Source organism: Cibotium barometz, chromosome 65 (assembly GCF_041138505.1).
Source record: "Cibotium barometz isolate CiBa-2024 chromosome 65, ASM4113850v1, whole genome shotgun sequence".
Lineage (NCBI taxonomy): Eukaryota > Viridiplantae > Streptophyta > Polypodiopsida > Cyatheales > Cibotiaceae > Cibotium > Cibotium barometz.
Window position 1 is genome coordinate 6,240,847 of NC_141110.1, and position 21,522 is coordinate 6,262,368.

The 21,522-nt window shown below is 41.5% G+C and overlaps 2 protein-coding genes and 1 pseudogene across 2 annotated transcripts; 1 reads left to right on the forward strand and 2 right to left on the reverse strand.

Moving 5' to 3' along the window:
- Positions 1-323: 323 nt before the first annotated feature.
- On the forward strand, positions 324-1,947 carry LOC147602871 (microbial Terpene synthase-like protein 13; annotated as a pseudogene).
- Positions 1,948-14,718: 12,771 nt separating this feature from the next.
- On the reverse strand, positions 14,719-16,404 carry LOC147602872 (microbial Terpene synthase-like protein 13). Its single transcript, XM_086797070.1, has one exon. The coding sequence runs from the start codon at positions 16,062-16,064 to the stop codon at positions 14,874-14,876; it is 1,191 nt and encodes a 396-aa protein (XP_086653196.1). The 5' UTR covers positions 16,065-16,404; the 3' UTR covers positions 14,719-14,873.
- Positions 16,405-19,324: 2,920 nt separating this feature from the next.
- On the reverse strand, positions 19,325-20,570 carry LOC147602873 (microbial Terpene synthase-like protein 13). Its single transcript, XM_086797249.1, has one exon. The coding sequence runs from the start codon at positions 20,459-20,461 to the stop codon at positions 19,517-19,519; it is 945 nt and encodes a 314-aa protein (XP_086653375.1). The 5' UTR covers positions 20,462-20,570; the 3' UTR covers positions 19,325-19,516.
- Between the last annotated feature and the right edge of the window lie 952 nt (positions 20,571-21,522).

The following is a 21,522-nucleotide window of genomic DNA, read 5'->3' on the forward strand; positions in this document are numbered from 1 at the left end:
GAGGACTTCCTACCATATTCTAAGAACTATCATCCTAGATTAATTGAAAGAATGTTATTGTAATCATGAAAAAATTAATTTTTATATTATATATAATTGATGAATTAAAAAAAAGAGGATTTCTAGTAATTAAATTTTATGCTAAAAGTACATACATATATCAAGATCAAAACAATCATGAAAAAAAAATTCTATCTATTTATATATTAAACTCATATATGTATTTATTTATTTAAATTCATATATCTAAGTGAGGCTTACGAAGAGGATGACGATGGAAATGGTCACTATAAACTATAAACTGGCACAGAAGCAGGCTAGAGTCGACAGGCATTCCAGTCCCTTGAGCTCGGATTTTATCGGCTTGCGAGATAATGGAGAGTCCCGAATCCCCTGCTGCTCATGTTGTTAGCACTGTTGCTAGTCCTCCTGCTGTGAGCCTTCTAAGCGAGGTCCACCGAATCATAATCCCGCCTATCCCTTGCTCTTTCCCCTCGAAGAACATCCTGGATGGCCCCAGCGACCCCGCCCGTGCAGACAAGCTGGTGGACAGTGTGCTCACCATCTTCCGCGACACCTATGTGCACCCCTCGCCCACCAGCCCCAGCCTCCTGGTGCGCATCCTCACTGACACGGTCGAGGAATGGTGGGCGGAAATGCCGCCCAAACAGAAGGGCCGCCTTAGCAAGGCCTTCCAGGGGCCAGCTGCCAACAGATAACCTACCGCAATGCCCACCATCTCCCGGACGTTAACACCTACTTTCAGATCCGCGCCGACTCCATTGGCTGGTGGCCCTGTGCCGTGCTGATTGAGCATTCCCAGGGCTTCGAGCTTGATGATGAAGCCCTTTCTCACCCTCTCCTTGTCTCCCTGCAGCAGAACACGGTCCAACATATCTTCCTCGTCAACGACATCATCTCCTTCAAGAAGGAGTACATCCAAGGTGTCTTCTGCAACATTGTCTCCATCCTCTACTTCAGGAAGCTTTTCCACTCTCTCCCTGACGCCTCCGGCATGCCTAGTAGCCCTCCTACCTTGCAAGGGGCAGTGCTGGAGGCGTTGCAGATGATCAAGGACAGAGACGAGGAGTGCGTTCGAATCATGGACGAGATAAGCAAGTGCGATGCCCTCATGCACAAGCCCGGCATGGCTGCCTACTTGGAGGGCTTGGGCTTGTGGATGTCCGGGTCTATCTATTGGCATCTCGTGAGTGGGCGCTACAGTATCTGTGCTACCACAGATCTGCATGTGCAACCACCGGATCTCCATGCTCACCACCAACACGACATGTATCCCTCCATGTTAGATTCGTTCCTATAAGGTAACATGCATGCTGATGATAGATGTACTTTGCCGAGGGAGTCATAGGCTAATGGTTTCGAGGGTGCGTGTGTGGGCTCTGTGCTCGCAAAAAAAATATGATATAGTACTTTGAACTCTTCGCGTAATATCAGCCTTGTTCTACTTTTGTGATTTGATGCTCTTTAGTCTCCTCCTGCTTATTACATTTTCTTGCCTGTCGTGGCACGATTTCCTAAGATTTTTAGTCATCATTGCAATGTTTCTATTCATGAAGGTGGCATCGTGATTTTTTTCGACAACAAATCTCACACTGTTTTTACACGGTTATCCACAATGGGCCATACATCTTGCTAGATTCAGAGTCTTGCATGCATTTATCCTGCTGTATCTATCCTACTAGATTGAGAACCTACTCTCACTTCCATGCCTGCAGGGCAGATTATCCCTTTGAAAGACTAGTGTTTTATTGCTTCCATGCCTGTGGGGCAGAGTATCCCTTTGAAAGACTCCTATTTTGAGTAGCCATAAAGCACCCAACCTCTACTTTTGCTATTAATTAATCTAAATGTTTAAAAAAGAAATTGGTGGACCTGAAGTTCTTTAAGGTTTTAGATCTTTGATATACAAGGTTTGGTACATTCATGTGATGATGCTAATGTGAAATTTTGCATAGCTATTTGACTCGTGTCTTCTTTCTCTAAGGGTCGTTGCAGAATCAGGGTACCCAGTTTTGTCCACTCAGGCACCATGTAAACAATAAAAAAACAAGCATTTGTTTATATTTAGTGGTTAATCTCTCCTAGCTAATGAAAGAATTTCCTTTCAAGTTATTTTGTTGGGAATATAGTTGCATAATATGATTAAGCATTAAATAGTTGAAAGTCCTCATTTCCTTAGGTACAAAGTCAATGTATACACCCTATCCCAAATTGGGATTGATTCCATAAAATACTAATATGTTTTACATATAAACTCATATGAGATTCCCATTTTGGACCTTAGATCTTCACATATTTTAGAGCTTAACTTGATTTTTTGAGAAAATTTCAAGCTATTTGTCTATTTTCTTTAAATATTTCAATGACTTTAAAGTGTTATAATATATGCCACTTTTTGTACCCACAATAACTACCACTTAAAATTCTCAATCTTGTAGATCAAAAGAGTGGTAGTAGGTAGTGAGACATTAGTAGAATAAGGTGGTTACTTAAAATTGTAAATCCAATGGTTAGATTTTTAATGATCTCTTTTCCAAAATTCTTCCACGTTGTCAAAAGGCTTGCAAATATTACTAATATAATTAGTAAAATTACTTTTTTAATGTAAATCATCTAAAACCTAAAGGAACTAGTGTAATTATTATGGTGCATCTATTGAAAAAAAATTAGATCAATTTAAGTATGGAAAGATCATTTTTTAATCATTTCATTATATTTTTGATTAATTAGACTAATTTATATTGATTTAAGTTATATTGGATTGATTTGAGTGCATGTGTATTTTCTATTAGTTAACTGGATCTCATTTGAAGAACCTTGCCCCCCCTCCCCAAATTTCTCTCCAATCATTGTCCTAATCCAGCATAAACTAGACAAAACTCAACACCCTGATCTTGTATCAACCCCTAATTTATTACCTTGGGTGTAGGATATGATTTTAAAAAAATTGATAAACCTTATATGATATAAAGCACCCAAGATAACCCAACAACGATATGATGGCTTCTTGGGTATCGACATGATGGTAGTGTGTGTAGGATGCAATGCTCATCCTTTTCTGTTTGTTGTGGCTTTCCTCAACTTCGTGTTCCCTGGCTTTCCATTCCAAGTGATGTGTTGGGATACTCTCATCCCTATCCTTATGCTTAATTCTTTTATGTTGTTGTTATGGAAAAATCGCTTGCTCGACCTGATGCTGCTTCCCTTCTGATTCTAGGTGATATGTTTGGATTTGGTGGTCAGCTTTGGATTCTATGCTTTGGTTTGATGGGTGTCTATATTGTGGTTTACATATAAAAAACCGACTTTCATGCATGTGCTCTAGTTAGGTTAAAAAAACACATGCGTGCCTAGTTTAATTTGGTGGTCAGCTTTGGATTCTATGCTTTGGTTTGATGGGTGTCCATACTGTGGTTTACATTAAAAAAACCGACTTTCATGCATGTGCTCTAGTTAGGTTAAAAAAACACATGCGTGCCTAGTTTAATTACGATTTTATGGGTGAATTCATGAATTCACCCACCATTTGACATGAACGCCTGTGTTGTGGTTTAGTTAGATTAATTTTTTTTCCATACGTAGGGGCTTTGATTTAATTAGGTTTTTTTTTTTGCCGTCCATGCTAATGCATGTCTATGCATGCATGTCCTCTGCTTTGGGTTTTTGTTTAATGCACATGCATCCGTGCTGTATGGTTTGATGAGTTTTTTTTTTAAAGTTTGCATGTTGATAAGAAATATTTTTTCCCCCTAATTTCTTTTCTCTTGTGCTATGGTTTACTAGGATTTTAGCCTTATTATTTGGCATGTTGTCTTGCACTAGGTATATGCTATCAAAATAAGTCTCTATTATTTTTTGTGATGCCTTCTATCTATGTGTTTATGTGTGTCTATCTTAGATGGCTCCCTCATGGTGTTGTGTCCTTAGTCATGATCCTTCTACTTATGTTCCTAGATGTCTCGTGTCTGTGTGTTATGTGTGTCTATTTTAGATGGCTCCCTCACGGCGTTATGTCCTCAGTGTGATGATCCTTACACTTTCATTTGTATATATTTTGTTTTATTGTGTTTAGCATGCCTAAACTTTTTTCTACGATTTGTGTCCTTCTCTTGTTGTCCATCGACATGTACATGGCAAAGCTCCAATCCATACCCCTCTATTGAATGCCTTACATTAAATGCTTGTTGGGGGTCATCCAGCTATGGCTAACATCCACTGTTTTTGGGGGTCATCCAGCTATGGCTAACATCCACTGTTGTTGCCAGTTTCACCGCCTTGAATATTCATTAAGCAACAACTTTCTTTTTATAACAACCTTGTAATTCAATCTTGCGAACATGTAGTACCCGGGTAGAGGTGAAAGGGAAAAGGGAAACTATCCAGGATACGGGAGAGAGAAGGGAGCAGGGAGTGTCAATTGTGGGCTATTGCATTGTACTTTGGGCTAAGATTTCACTCTACTAGACAATGAGTGTTAGTGTGATTATCCGTTCTCTGTACTGTACAAGTCTGTTCAATTCTTAGTTTGTGTTAGTGCTTTTTGTTTGAATATGTCTTCTCACTGGAATCTGAGTTCAATGTCATTTATGTCTGGACGTGACTCCTATTTAGAAATAGAGTTAGGAGCCATGTCAAGAATCTCATCAGATGCAAGAACTAACCTATGCGTTGTTGCAACTAACTCCCTAAGCATAGGCAGATTGGCGGTACAACGTGCTAGCATTGGCTTATCGCTCGGGCATAGTGGCTTAGTTGCATCTCCTCTAGAGCTGACTAGGTGGTTTGGAACCACTCAAGTGTCGGGACTCGACTGGACACTGACACTTTTGGCAATTTTTCTTGGGAAAACTGGTATGCCAGGTACGGGAGTAGAGAGATAGAGGTTACTATAGGTTAAGCCTTGCACAGTCACAATAGAGTAAACTAGTCAAAAGAAGCCCAAAAAGAAAGCACACACTAACTAGTGTCAGGAAAGCTAACTAGAGAATCATAAGAGCAAAATGGAGCAGGCATGGAGAACGAAGGAAGCTCAAATAGGAAAATGTGGTACTACCACATAGACAATTTGAAGATGTAGAACAAGAAGCACCATTGCACCATTGTAGAATAAGGAATTAGGAAGAAGATTACAAGGGACCAGACATGATTCCACAACAGCAGGAATGACTTATTGTGGAACCACTAAGGAATCAAGACAAAGACCACCAGGAACTACCAAACAGGAGGCAGGAAGACCAGGAAGGGGAAAAACTAGGAGCTATGGGTAGGATTTCCCTCAAGTACCCAAAATTAAAAGCCAAGAGTGAGAAGGATCCAGTTGCCCACATCTTTGCCTTTGAAACCACATTCTAGGCAAACAGAGTTCTATTAGGGAAAAAGACAAAGTATTTCGCAACAATGTTGGGTGGCAAAGCCACCAGCTTGTATGCCCAGCATGGTCTAGAACACTCCCAGATATTTGAAGATCTGAAGAAGGCCTTCCTGAAAAGTTTCACGAAAGACAAGACCATAATGGAGGTATTAGAAAAGCTGCAAAGGATGACACAAAAAAAGAGGCCAATAGAAGACTACATAGCCAAATTCAGAGCAATGTTGATGCGCTTGGACCAACCCAACTGCCCCGCTTCAGCATGCTGAGCCAATGGTTTGTGAGAGGACCGAGGGATAAGCTCCAGCGGATGGCAGTAGCCTCATATGACCTGAAAGACCTGACCTTCGAAACAAGTGGTGGACAGGAGCTGCTAGAGCTGAAGGAGTCCTAAAGCAAACAAGCAAAGACTCTAAGAAAAAGAAAAATAAGGACAAGAGGAAGAAGAAAGATGAAGAAATCTCGGAATCAAATTTCAGAGAAGATACCTCAGAGTTAGAATCCAGTAAGGAGTTAGATGCCGAAGAACGGAAGGCTCAAAAAATGAAATGCAGGCAGACAAAGTTCAGGAAGAACTAAGAGCCGCCCTAGCCAAGATTGCTAGAGGACACGCAGGATCCAGACTCAGACCACATGTTTGGTGCACGAGCGAGGAATGCCAGTTAAGAGGCACACAACTAGTGTGCACCATCTGTGGAAGTGGAAGGGACAATCACTCTATAGAGACGTGCTATTATAACACACGGAACAAGAGCCCAAGGGTGGTGAAAAGGCAGTAGCAGCAAGCCCCCATTGTTAAAACTAGGTCGCCCCATAGGACCTCAAATAAAGAGACCATATGGAAGAGGAGGTGGAGGTGGGAGATTTGGTCCAAGGGGAGACTGCTTCTATTGCAATGGTCTAGGGCACAGGCAAAGTGATTGCCCCATATTTTAGCACCATCAATAGGAACTGCAGGAGGCAAGGCCACCAAGGAAGGTAAACATAGCGGCCGTGAATATGGTGAAAATAGACCATGGGGCAGGAAAGGAAAAGCCACCAGAAGTGATGGCCATGACAAGATCACAAGGACTTGTCAAGTTTTCAATAGGTAAGAATGCAAAAAAAAATTAGAGATAGAAGCTAGAGAAATGGGCAAAAAAACAGACAGTCCATGATCAAGTCACCAAACTAGTGAAATGATGAGGACCATAGAGGAAAGCCCATGCTTGGGAAATTCTCAAGGAAATCTAGACAAGACAAACTTGATGAAGAGGAGAGAAGAAATGGTGGCAGGAAAGAATCCAATTTTTGCAATGAGAGGGAAATCGGAGGGCATGCGTTGAAGTGTCAACTCAAGCCAATCATATCCCAAAGAAGTAGAAGTGTTGCAAGAAAAGAAGTGGAGGAAAATATGGAAAACATTCAGAATGGAAAACTGACAAGGGAAAGTCAGCAAAAAGAGAGAGAAGAAAACCAGGAGGAAGAAAGGATATGCAAAGGCCAAGAACTAGAAAGGAGAAAAGCAACAATTCTAGGAAAGAAGATGACTTGTAGGATGGGCCCACTAGAAAAGAGAAAAGCAACAATTCTAGGAAAGAATATGACTTGGAGGATGATCTCAACAAGATGAAATTGAACATCACGTTAGATCACATGCTGAGTCAAGTTTCCAATTATAGGAAAAAGCCGCTTCAAGCTATAGTGCCAAATGAGAATATGATATAGGTGCCAGTGCAGGATCTGGAACGACGTGCAGCTGAATGTAGAAACGTGGAGAGATTCGAGGACTGTGATACGTCAAGAAAGTTGGCTAGAGGTGATGCTCTTGTTATTACAAGAATTTGAGTTCAACATAAGGCACACCCTCGGGAACAAACATGCAATGGTGGCAGACTTCCTGTCATATGTCTAGAAACATGAGAAGAACCAGAAGGGGTGGAAGACGATTTCCCAAATGTGTAGCTTTTCCTCATAGAAGGAGAAAGCCCCAACTAGTAGGACAAAATGTTGCAATTCTTGTCTAACGTTTTCTTTCCAGAGTACATGTCTAGAGATCAAAGAAAGAAGCTGACTCTCTAGAGCAAGTCATTCATATTAGTGAGTACGAAGCTCTACAAAATGGGCATCGACCAGATTCTGAGGAGATGTGTCCCCGAGCATGAGCAACATGTTGTGTTAGAAGAAGAACATCAAGGTGTAAGTGGTGGGCATTTTTCTAGAGAAATCACAGGACGGAAGGTATTACAAGTAGGTCCATGGTGGCCAATTACATTAAAACATGTGCATAAGTTCTAAAAAGAGTGTGACATGTGCCAGAGGATGGGGCAACCAAGGATGTAGATGGAATGCCCCATAATCCAGTCCTGCCACTCAACCCATTCTAGAAGTGGGGTCGTGACTCTGTTCGCTCATTCAAACCACCTGCTCATAGGACAGGAAACAAATAAATTTTGTTGGCCCACTGATTATTATACGAAATGGGTAGAGGCCAAGGCTCGTAGAGTCTACAAGGCGCCATCTGTAGGCAAAGTTTCTTGATGAAACTATAATGACAAGATTCGGATGCCCTATAGAGATAGTCAGTGAATGATCAAGGGACTCACTTGGCACTATAGCTTGAAGCTGCTTCTGCCTATAATTGGAAACTCGACTCACAATGTGATCTAACGTGAGGTTCAATTTCATCTTGTTGAGATCATGCTACAAGTCATATTCTTTCCTAGAATTGTTGCTTTTCTCCTTTTTCTAGTGGGCCCATCTTGGCCTTTGCATATCCTTTCTTCCTCTTGGTTTTCTTCTCTCTCTTTTTGCTGACTTTCCCTTGTCAGTTTTCCATTCTAGATGTTTTCCATATTTTCCTCCACTTCTTTTCTTATAACGCTTCTACTTCTTTGGGCTATGATTGGCTCCAATTGGCACTTCAACGCATGTCCTCTGATTTCCCTCTCATTGCAAAAACTGGCTTCTTTCCTGCCACCACTTCTTCTCTCCTCTTGAATCAAGTTTGTCTTGTTGTCTAGATTTCCTTGAGAATTTCCCAAGTGTGGATTTCTTGTATGGTCCTCATCATTCCTTGTGCACTTTTCACTAGTTTGGTGAGTTGATCACGGACTGTCTGTTGTGTTGCCCATCGCTCTAGCTTCTATCTCTATTCTGGTTCTGCATTCTTGCCTATTGACAACTTGACAAGTCGTTGTGATCTTGTCATGGCCATCACTTCTGGTGGCTTTTCCTTTCTTGCCCCATGGCCTATTTTCACCATATTCACAGCCACATCATTTCCTGCTATGTTTACCTTCCTTGGTGGCCTTGCCTCCTACAGTTCCTATTGATGGTGCTAAAATATGGGGCAGTCACTCTGCCTGTGCCGTAGACCATTGCAATAGAAGTAGTCTCTCCTTGGACCAAATCTCCCACCTCCACCTCCTCTTCCATATGGTCTCTTTATTTGAGGTCCTATGGGGCGACCTAGTTTTAACAACGGGGGCTTGCTGCTACTCCCTTTTCACCTTTCTTGGGCTCTTGTTCTGTGTGTTATAGCAGCACGTCTCTATAGAGTGATGGTCCCTTCTACAGATGGTGCACACTAGCTGTGTCCCTCTTAACTGGCATTCCTCTTTCGTGTGCCCTTTATTGTTACATCTCATGCACCAAACATCTGGTCCGAGTCTGGATCCTACATGTCCTCTCGCAATCTTGGCTAGGGCGGGCTCTTAGTTCTTCCTGAACTTTGTCTGCCTACTTTCTGCATTTCGTTGTTTGAGGCTTCCGTTCTTCGGCATCTAACTCCTTACTAGATTCTATCTCTGAGGTATCTTCTCCGAAATTTGATTCTGAGGTTTCTTCATCTTTCTTCTTCCTCTTCCTCTTGTTCTTATTTTTCTTTTTCTTAGAGTCCTTGCTTGTTTGCTTTAGGACTCCTCCATCTCTAGCATCTCCTGCCCACCACTTGTTCGAAGGTTAGGACTTTCACGTCATACGAGGCTACTACCATTCGGCTGGAGCTTCTCCCTCAGTCCTCTCACAAACCATTGGCTCAGCATGCTGAAGTGGGATAGTTGGGCTGGTCTAGGCACATCAGCATTGCTCTAAATTTGGCTATGTAGTCTTCTATTGGCCTCTTTTTTTGTGTCATCCTTTACAGCTTTTCTATTACCTCCATTATGGTCTTGTCTTTCCTGAATCTTTTAAGAAAGGCATTCTTCAGCTCTTCAAATATCTGGGAGTGTTCTAGACCATACTGGCCATACAAGTTGGTGGCTTTGCCACCCAATGTTGTGGCAAAATACTCCGTCTTTTTTCCCCAATAGAGCTCTGTTTGCCTAGAATGTGGTTTCAAAGGCAAAGATGTGGGCAATTGGATCCTTCTCACTCTTGGCTTTTAACTTGAGGGAAATCCTACCCATAGCTACCAGTCTTTCCCCTTTCTGATCTTCCTGCCTCGTGTTTGGTAGTTCCTAGGTGGTGGTCTTGGTCTTGATTCCTTAGTGGTTCCGCAATCAGACATTCCTCCTGTTGTGGAATCACGTCTGGTCCCTTGAAATCTTCTTCGTGATTCCTTAGTTGTTCCGAAATCAGTCTCTTGAGCTCTTGTGGATCTCGTTTTCTAATCTGCTTGGATGGTGCGATGATCGGTGCAATGGTGCTTCTTGTTCTACATCTTTAACCTGTCTATGTGTCAGTACCACATTACCCTATTTGAGCTTCCTTCGTTCTCCATGCCTGCTCCATTTTGCTCTTATGATTCTCTAGTTAGCTTTCCTGACACTAGTTAGTGTGTGCTTTCTTTTTGGGCTTGTTTTGACTAGTTTACTCTATTGTGACTGTGCAGGGCTTAACCTATAGTAACCTCTATCTCTCTACTCCCCTACCTGGCATACCAGTTTCCCCAAGTAGAATCACCAAAAGTGTCCGTGTCCAGTCAAAACCCAACACTTGAGTGGTTCCAAACCACCTAGTCAGCTCTGGAGGAGATGCAACTAAGCCACTATGCCCAATGCGATAAGCCAATGCTACCACATTGTACCGCCGATTTGCCTAAGCTTAGGGAGTTGGTTGCCACAACGCATAGGTTAGTTCTTGAATCTGATGAGATTCTTGACATGGCTCCTAACTCTATTTTTAAATAAGAGTCACGTCCAGACATGGATGACATTGACCTCAGACTCCAGCGAGAGAACATATTCAAACAAAAAGCAGATACACAAACTAAGAATTGAATAGACTTGTACAGTACAGAGAATGGATAATCATACTAACACTCATTGTCAATTAGAGTGAAATCTTAGCCCAAAATACAATGCAACAGCCCACAATTGACACTCCCTACTCGCTTCTCTCTCCCGTATCCTGGATAGTTCCCCTTTTCCCTTTTACCTCTGCCTAGGTACTACATGTTCGCAAGATTTAGTCGCAAGATTGAGTAAAAAGGTTGTTATAAAAAGAAAGTTGTTGCTTTTAATGAATATTCAAGGCGGTGAAACTGGCAACAACACTGGATGTTAGCCATAGCTAGATGACCCCCAACAAGCACTAAATGTAAGGCATCCAATAGAGGGGTATGGATTGGAGCTTTGCCATGTACATGTCGATGGACAACAAGAGAAGGACATAAATCATACAAAAAAGTTTAGGCATGCCAAACACAATAAAACAAAGTATATACAAATAAAAGTGTAAGGATCATCACACTGAGGACATAACGACGTGAGGGAGCTATCTAAAATAGACACACATAGCATACAGACATGAAACGTCTAGGAACATAAGTAGAAGGATCATGATTGAGGACACAACACCATGAGAGGGAGCCATCTAAGATAGACACATAAACAGTACACAGATAGAAGGCATCACAAAAAATCATAGAGATTTATTTTGATAGCATATACCTAGTGCGAGACAACATGCCAAAAGATAAGGCTAAAATCCTAGTAAACCATAGCAGAAGAGAAAAGAAAGTAGGGGGAAAAAATATTTCTTATGAACATGCAAACTTTAAAAAAAAAACCCATCAAACCATACACCACGGATGCATGGGCATTAAATAAAAACCCAAAGCAGAGGACATGCATGCACAAACATGCATTAGCATGGATGGCAAAAAAAAACCTAATTAAATCAAAGCCCCTACGTATGGGAAAAAAATTTAATCTAACTAAACCAGAGCACAGGCATTCATAGAGACGCATGAATTCACCCATAAAATCGTAATTAAACTAGGCACGCATGTGTTTTTTAACCTAACCAGAGCACATGCATGAAAGCCGATTTTTTTTAATGTAAACCCTAATTAAAGCACAGTAGAGACACCCATCAAACCAAAGCATAGAATCCAAAAATCCAAACATATCACCTAGAATCAAAAGGGAAGGAGCATGAGGTCGAGCAAGCGATTTTGCCATAACAACAACATAAAAGAATTAAGCATAAGGATAGGGATGAGAGAATCCCAACATATCACTTGGAATCGAAAGCCAGGGAACACGAAGTCGAGGAAAGCCACAACAATCAGAAAAGGACGAGCATTGCATCCTACACACACTACCATCATGTCGATGCCCAAGAAGCCATCATATCATTGTTGGAATTTATTGGGTACTTTATATCATATAAGGTTTATCAATTTTTTAGAATCATATCCTACACCCAAGGTAACAAATTAGGGGTTGTTATAAGATCAGGGTGTCAAGTTTTGTCCAGTTTATGCTGGACTAGGACAATGATTGGAGAGAAATTTAGGGGGGGAGGTTCTTCAAATGAGATCAAGTAACTAATAGAAAATACACATGCACTCAAATCAATTCAATATAAGTTAAATTAGTATAAATTAGTCTAATTAATCAAAAATATAATGAAATGATTAAAAAATGATCTTTCCATACTTAAATTGATCTATTTTTTTTTCAATAGATGCACCATAATAATTATACTACTTCCTTTAGGTTTTAGATGATTTACATTAAAAAAGTAATTTTACTAATTAGATTATTAATATTTGCAAGCCTTCTGACAGCATGGAAGAATTTTGAAAAAGAGATCATTCAAAATCTAACCATTGGATTTGCAATTTTAAGTAACCACCACATTCTACTAATGTCTCACTACCTACCACTCTTTTGATCTACAAGATTGAGCATTGTAAGTGGTAGTTATTGTGGGTACAAAAAGTGGCATATATTATAATACTTTAAAGTCATTGAAATATTTAAAGAAAATAGACAAATAGCTTGAAATTTTCTCAAAAAATCAAGTTAAGCTCTAAAATATGTGAAGATCTAATGTCCAAAATGGGAATCGCATATGAGTTTATATGTAAAAGATATTAGCATTTTATGGAATCAATCCAAATTTGGGATAGGAGTGTATAAATTGACTTTGTACCTAAGAAAATGAGGACTTTGAACTATTTAATGCTTAATCATATTATGTAACTATATTCCCAACTTTGCATTTGATGTTCCAACAAAATAACTTGAAAGGAAATTCTTTCATTAGCTAGGAGAGATTAGCCATTAAATGTAAACAAATTTTTATTTTTTTATTGTTTACAGGGTACCTGAGTAGACAAAACTGGAAGGAGCACGAGGTCGAGCAAGCGATTTTGCCATAACAACAACATAAAAGAGTTAAGCATAAGGATAGGGATGAGAGAATCCCAACACATCACCTGGAATGGAAAGCCAGGGAACACGAAGTCGAGGAAAGCCACAACAAACAGAAAAGGATGAGCATTGAATCCTACACACACTACCATCATGTCGATGCCCAAGAAGCCATCATATCGTTGTTGGGTTATCTTGGGTGCTTTATATCATATAAGGTTTATCAAAATTTTTAAAATCATATCCTACACCCAAGGTAATAAATTAGGGGCTGATACAAGATCAGGGTGTTGAGTTTTGTCTAGTTTATGGTTGATTGGGACAATGATTGGAGAGAAATTTAGGGGAGGGGGGGCAAGGTTCTTCAAATGAGATCCAGTTAACTAATAGAAAATACACATGCACTTAAATCAATCCAATATAACTTAAATCAATATAAATTAGTCTAATTAATCAAAAATATAATGAAATGATTAAAAAATGATCTTTCCATACTTAAATTGATCTAAATTTTTTTCAATAGATGCACCATAATAATTACACTAGTTCCTTTAGGTTTTAGATGATTTACATTAAAAAAGTAATTTTACTAATTATATTAGTAATATTTACAAGCCTTCTGACAACGTGGAAGAATTTTGGAAAAGAGATCATTAAAAATCTAACCATTGGATTTGCAATTTTAAGTAACCACCTTATTCTATTAATGTCTCACTACCTACTACCACTCTTTTGATCTACAAGATTGAGCATTTTAAGTGGTAGTTATTGTGGGTACAAAAAGTGGCATATATTATAACACTTTAAAGTCATTGAAATATTTAAAGAAAATAGACAAATAGCTTGAAATTTTCTCAAAAAATCAAGTTAAGCTCTAAAATATGTGAAGATCTAAGGTCCAAAATGGGAATCTCATATGAGTTTATATGTAAAAGATATTAGTATTTTATGGAATCAATCCAAATTTGGGATAGGGTGTATATATTGACTTTGTACCTAAGGAAATGAGGACTTTCAACTATTTAATGCTTAATCATATTATGCAACTATATTCCCAACTTTACATTTGATGTTCCAACAAAATAACTTGAAAGAAAATTCTTTCATTAGCTAGGAGAGATTAGCCACTAAATATAAACAAATGCCTATTTTTTTACTGTTTACAGGGTGCCTCAGTGGATAAAACTGGGTACCCTGATTTTGCAAAAACGACCCTTAGAGAAAAGAGACACGAGTCAAATAGCTATGCAAAATTTCACATTAGCATCATGACATGAATCTACCAAACCTTGTATATCAAAGATCTAAAACCTTAAAGAACTTCAGGTCCAACAATTTCTTTTTTAAACATTTAGATTAATTAATAGCAAAAGTAGAGGTTGGGTGCTTTATGGCTACTCAAAACAGGAGTCTTTCAAAGGGATACTCTGCCCCACAGGCATGGAAGCAACAAAACACTAGTCTTTCAAAGGGATACTCTGCCCTGCAGGCATGGAAGTGAGAGTAGGTTCTCAATCTAGTAGGATAGATACAGCAGGATAAATGCATGCAAGACTCTGAATCTAGCAAGATGTATGGCCCATTGTGGATAACCGTGTAAAAACAGTGTGAGATTTGTTGTCGAAAAAAATCACGATGCCACCTTCATGAATAGAAACATTGCAATGATGACTAAAAATCTTAGGAAATCGTGCCACGACAGGCAGAAAAATGTAATAAGCAGGAGGAGACTAAAGAGCATCAAATCACAAAAGTAGAACAAGGCTGATATTACGCGAAGAGTTCAAAGTACTATATCATATTTTTTTTGCGAGCACAGAGCCCACACACGCACCCTCGAAACCATTAGCCTATGACTCCCTCGGCAAAGTACATCTATCATCAGCATGCATGTTACCTTATAGGAACGAATCTAACATGGAGGGATACATGTCGTGTTGGTGGTGAGCATGGAGATCCGGTGGTTGCACATGCAGATCTGTGGTAGCACAGATACTGTAGCGCCCACTCACGAGATGCCAATAGATAGACCCGGACATCCACAAGCCCAAGCCCTCCAAGTAGGCAGCCATGCCGGGCTTGTGCATTAGGGCATCGCACTTGCTTATCTCGTCCATGATTCGAACGCACTCCTCGTCTCTGTCCTTGATCATCTGCAACGCCTCCAGCACTGCCCCTTGCAAGGTAGGAGAGCTACTAGGCATGCCGGAGGCGTCAGGGAGGGAGTGGAAAAGCTTCCTGAAGTAGAGGATGGAGATGATGTTGCAGAAGTCCCCTTGGATGTACTCCTTCTTGAAGGAGATGATGTCGTTGACGAGGAAGATATGTTGGACCGTGTTCTGCTGCAGGGAGACAAGGAGAGGGTGAGAAAGGGCTTCATCATCGAGCTCGAAGCCCTGGGAATGCTCAATCAGCACGGCGCAGGGCCACCAGCCAATGGAGTCGGCGCGGATCTGAAAGTAGGTGTTAACGTCCGGAAGATGGCGGGCATTGCGGTAGGGCACCTGTTGGCGGTTGGCCTCCAGGTAGTCCTGGAAGGCCTTGCTAAGGCGGCCCTTCTGTTTGGGCGGCATTTCCTCGCACATCTCCGCCCACCATTCCTCGGCCGTGTCAGTGAGGATGCGCACCAGGGGGCTGGGGCTGGGGCTGGGCGAGGGGTGCACATAGGTGTCGCGGAAGACGGTGAGCACACTGTCCACCAGCTTGTCTGCACGGGCGGGGTCGGCGCCCATCTCGCTGGGGTCATCCAGGACGTTGTCAATCATGAAGAACCAGTCCATCATCTTGATGATGGGCGGCATGCGCTTGCTGATGCCCGTGGCAAAGGGCAGCGTGGCCTGCATGTGGAAGGCGGACTTGATCAGCTGCTCCGCCGCGAAGGAGGTGGGCCTGCCGTCAGCGCCAGGCAGGTTGGCAAAGTGCGCCACAACCCAGGCATTGGACAACTCCGTCAGCTCCTGGTAGTCGGGGTGGTTCTTCCAGGGGAAAGAGCAAGGGATAGGCGGGATTATGATTCGGTGGACCTCGCTTAGAAGGCTCACAGCAGGAGGACTAGCAACATGAGCAGCAGGGGATTCGGGACTCTCCATTATCTCGCAAGCCGATAAAATCCGAGCTCAGGGGACTGGAATGCCTGTCGACTGGCCTGCTTCTGCGCGAGTTTATAGTGACCATTTCCATCGTCATCCTCTTCGTAAGCCTAGTGCTCACTGCTCCTGTGAAAGTAAACCCTCTCCAAGCCTTTTGATTTGAGCGACCACCACCCACAAAGAAAAAAATCCTCCTATAATGTGTTGAGACAGGGTAAATTGAAATTTACCATGCATTAATTTTTTCTCATAGGGATTTGGAAAAATGCACAAAATCTTGCCCCCCATCTCCCTTCTACCTTTTCAAAATCCCTTTGGTACTATATCTATAACTACACTATAAGTATGCATATTTCTACCACCTACTATTTGCCATATTTTTTCTCTCATCTTTATATATATATATATACTTTCACAAGTAAATAAATCCTAAGTATATATATTTATGCCTAAGATATCTTTTTTCTAAAAGTCTCCTTTTGCACCCAACCTACTATGTCCTATCCTAGCTATCCTATGATACTACTATATATATTATTTACACCACCATATTGTATTTATTTCTAGTTCACACCTAATAGATACAAAAGCCATGCTACACCATATATATATATATATACATATATATGCTATATAATATAATTTTTCTCCCTCATTTATCAATCTCCCCTCTCCCACCCTCTTTTTCTCCAACACCACCTTCTGGGGCCCACATGGACCCACCCATGCCTATGTGTTTACATGGATCCCACTTGTCCCACACGCATGCTGGAAGCTCCCTCCTCACACTCTCATGCATAGCCTCTCCACCCGGGCCCATGTGGGCTACCCCGAGCCATCCCGCACACACATGCTCGCCCAAACCCTCATCAAGCTTCTCTCCCACATGAACAACCCCACACATGCCACCCTCCATGTAATTCTTAATTCCTTTCCTTTTTTGGAGAATTTATCATCAACTTACAAAAGTCAAAACCATCTTTGGATTATATATATATATATATATATATATATTCCTAAAAGTAGCCTCACTAGTCTTAGGCCTACCTTTTGAAAAAATATGTAAGCCAATAAAGGCATGTAAGGAAAGGCTCCTCCAACTAGAAAATAAAGAAAACAAATGAGGATGCGCACTTGGCTCTCGGGGGGTGCACTCCTAGAAAACCCTAGGTATCACGTGCGTTCAAGAGGTATTTAAAAAACCCCTTAACTAAAAATTTTCCCCCAATAAAACAACCCCTCTTTACTTATGAACTAAATGATTTTTTTCTAAAGTTGAATTAAAGAACCTCTCATGTTAATGTAATCGTGTTAATTTTTCTCAATGTTTCTAACTAAAAAACCCCTCCTATTGAACTCACGTGGTACACCAACATTTTTTGAGGTGAACCCCCCGAGACTTTGCTAGAAGGATACAAGGTTCCAAAAGAGAAATTCAAAGGTGGTCTCCACTTCATCAACAATTTCCAACCTTCCATTTATGGAATAAGGCATGCAAAGTCTACCTTTCCTTTTTTTGTAATAAAGTAACTAAATATCAAAGCTTGGTATTATCTCAAGAATTTGTTTTGTGGGAGAAACCCACCATCTCTAGAAACATCCATTAGGATTCACTAAGCCTCTACACACCATCTACATATCCTTGGAGAGGCTCATTTTGGAGGATTACTTGGAGATATTTTAGCTCATGTAACCCCAACTCACCTTGGATATCCGAAGTATCTCCATCCTCATCTATCCAAAATATCCCGCCACCACATGGCAGGCTAAGAGGACACCAAACCTTGTAATATCTCATGATATGAAATAGCTTTGTACTCTTGGAGGCCTATAAAAAGGGTCATAGTCTTGGCAGCAACATAAGAGAGAATAGAGATCCATCCATACCTGAGCCATTATCCTTCATCTCTATCCATCATCCTTAGGCTATCACTCTAGTCATCCTCTACATCCTCAAGACTTGTCACCCTTATGCTTGTATCCCTACTTTTCATATTAACAAGATTGTATTGTGGGCTCTTCCTATCATCAAGTGCATATCCTCTCTCTCTCTCTCTTCCTCCCCCTCTCTCTCTTTCTCTCTCATTTTGATAGAATATTTATATTCCATGCTTAAAGTTTCTCTTGGGTAGAGCCTTAATGTGCCACATGCATGTGAAGTAAGGAGGAGCTAGGAAAGGTGTGGAAGAATTTTGGAAAAGAGATCATTAAAAATCTAACCATTGGATTTGCAATTTTAAGTAACCACCTTATTCTATTAATGTCTCACTACCTACTACCACTCTTTTGATCTACAAGATTGAGCATTTTAAGTGGTAGTTATTGTGGGTACAAAAAGTGGCATATATTATAACACTTTAAACTCATTGAAATATTTAAAGAAAATAGACAAATAGCTTGAAATTTTCTCAAAAAATCAAGTTAAGCTCTAAAATATGTGAAGATCTAAGGTCCAAAATGGGAATCTCATATGAGTTTATATGTAAAAGATATTAGTATTTTATGGAATCAATCCAAATTTGGGATAGGGTGTATATATTGACTTTGTACCTAAGGAAATGAGGACTTTCAACTATTTAATGCTTAATCATATTATGCAACTATATTCCCAACTTTACATTTGATGTTCCAACAAAATAACTTGAAAGAAAATTCTTTCATTAGCTAGGAGAGATTAGCCACTAAATATAAACAAATGCCTATTTTTTTACTGTTTACAGGGTGCCTCAGTGGACAAAACTGGGTACCCTGATTTTGCAAAAACGACCCTTAGAGAAAAGAGACACGAGTCAAATAGCTATGCAAAATTTCACATTAGCATCATGACATGAATCTACCAAACCTTGTATATCAAAGATCTAAAACCTTAAAGAACTTCAGGTCCAACAATTTCTTTTTTAAACATTTAGATTAATTAATAGCAAAAGTAGAGGTTGGGTGCTTTATGGCTACTCAAAACAGGAGTCTTTCAAAGGGATACTCTGCCCCACAGGCATGGAAGCAATAAAACACTAGTCTTTCAAAGGGATACTCTGCCCTGCAGGCATGGAAGTGAGAGTAGGTTCTCAATCTAGTAGGATAGATACAGCAGGATAAATGCATGCAAGACTCTGAATCTAGCAAGATGTATGGCCCATTGTGGATAACCGTGTAAAAACAGTGTGAGATTTGTTGTCGAAAAAAATCACGATGCCACCTTCATGAATAGAAACATTGCAATCATGACTAAAAATCTTAGGAAATCGTGCCACGACAGGCAGAAAAATGTAATAAGCAGGAGGAGACTAAAGAGCATCAAATCACAAAAGTAGAACAAGGCTGATATTACGCGAAGAGTTCAAAGTACTATATCATATTTTTTTTGCGAGCACAGAGCCCACACACGCACCCTCGAAACCATTAGCCTATGACTCCCTCGGCAAAGTACATCTATCATCAGCATGCATGTTACCTTATAGGAACGAATCTAACATGGAGGGATACATGTCGTGTTGGTGGTGAGCATGGAGATCCGGTGGTTGCACATGCAGATCTGTGGTAGCACAGATACTGTAGCGCCCACTCACGAGATGCCAATAGATAGACCCGGACATCCACAAGCCCAAGCCCTCCAAGTAGGCAGCCATGCCGGGCTTGTGCATTAGGGCATCGCACTTGCTTATCTCGTCCATGATTCGAACGCACTCCTCGTCTCTGTCCTTGATCATCTGCAACGCCTCCAGCACTGCCCCTTGCAAGGTAGGAGAGCTACTAGGCATGCCGGAGGCGTCAGGGAGAGAGTGGAAAAGCTTCCTGAAGTAGAGGATGGAGATGATGTTGCAGAAGTCCCCTTGGATGTACTCCTTCTTGAAGGAGATGATGTCGTTGACGAGGAAGATATGTTGGACCGTGTTCTGCTGCAGGGAGACAAGGAGAGGGTGAGAAAGGGCTTCATCATCGAGCTCGAAGCCCTGGGAATGCTCAATCAGCACGGCGCAGGGCCACCAGCCAATGGAGTCGGCGCGGATCTGAAAGTAGGTGTTAACGTCCGGAAGATGGCGGGCATTGCGGTAGGGCACCTGTTGGCGGTTGGCCTCCAGGTAGTCCTGGAAGGCCTTGCTAAGGCGGCCCTTCTGTTTGGGCGGCATTTCCTCGCACATCTCCGCCCACCATTCCTCGGCCGTGTCAGTGAGGATGCGCACCAGGGGGCTGGGGCTGGGGCTGGGCGAGGGGTGCACATAGGTGTCGCGGAAGACGGTGAGCACACTGTCCACCAGCTTGTCTGCACGGGCGGGGTCGGCGCCCATCTCGCTGGGGTCATCCAGGACGTTGTCAATCATGAAGAACCAGTCCATCATCTTGATGATGGGCGGCATGCGCTTGCTGATGCCCGTGGCAAAGGGCAGCGTGGCCTGCATGTGGAAGGCGGACTTGATCAGCTGCTCCGCCGCGAAGGAGGTGGGCCTGCCGTCAGCGCCAGGCAGGTTGGCAAAGTGCGCCACAACCCAGGCATTGGACAACTCCGTCAGCTCCTGGTAAGTCGGGGTGGTTCTTCCAGGGGAAAGAGCAAGGGATAGGCGGGATTTTTATTCGGTGGACCTCGCTTAGAAGGCTCACAGCAGGAGGACTAGCAACATGAGCAGCAGGGGACTCGGGACTCTCCATTATCTCGCAAGCCGATAAAATCCGAGCTCAGGGGACTGGAATGCCTGTCGACTGGCCTGCTTCTGCGCGAGTTTATAGTGACCATTTCCATCGTCATCCTCTTCGTAAGCCTAGTGCTCACTGCTCCTGTGAAAGTAAACCCTCTCCAAGCCTTTTGATTTGAGCGACCACCACCCACAAAGAAAAAAATCCTCCTATAATGTGTTGAGACAGGGTAAATTGAAATTTACCATGCATTAATTTTTTCTCATAGGGATTTGGAAAAATGCACAAAATCTTGCCCCCCATCTCCCTTCTACCTTTTCAAAATCCCTTTGGTACTATATCTATAACTACACTATAAGTATGCATATTTCTACCACCTACTATTTGCCATATTTTCTCTCATCTTTATATATATATATATACTTTCACAAGTAAATAAATCCTAAGTATATATATTTATGCCTAAGATATCTTTTTTCTAAAAGTCTCCTTTTGCACCCAACCTACTATGTCCTATCCTAGCTATCCTATGATACTACTATATATATTATTTACACCACCATATTGTATTTATTTCTAGTTCACACCTAATAGATACAAAAGCCATGCTACACCATATATATATATATATACATATATATGCTATATAATATAATTTTTCTCCCTCATTTATCAATCTCCCCTCTCCCACCCTCTTTTTCTCCAACACCACCTTCTGGGGCCCACATGGACCCACCCATGCCTATGTGTTTACATGGATCCCACTTGTCCCACACGCATGCTGGAAGCTCCCTCCTCACACTCTCATGCATAGCCTCTCCACCCGGGC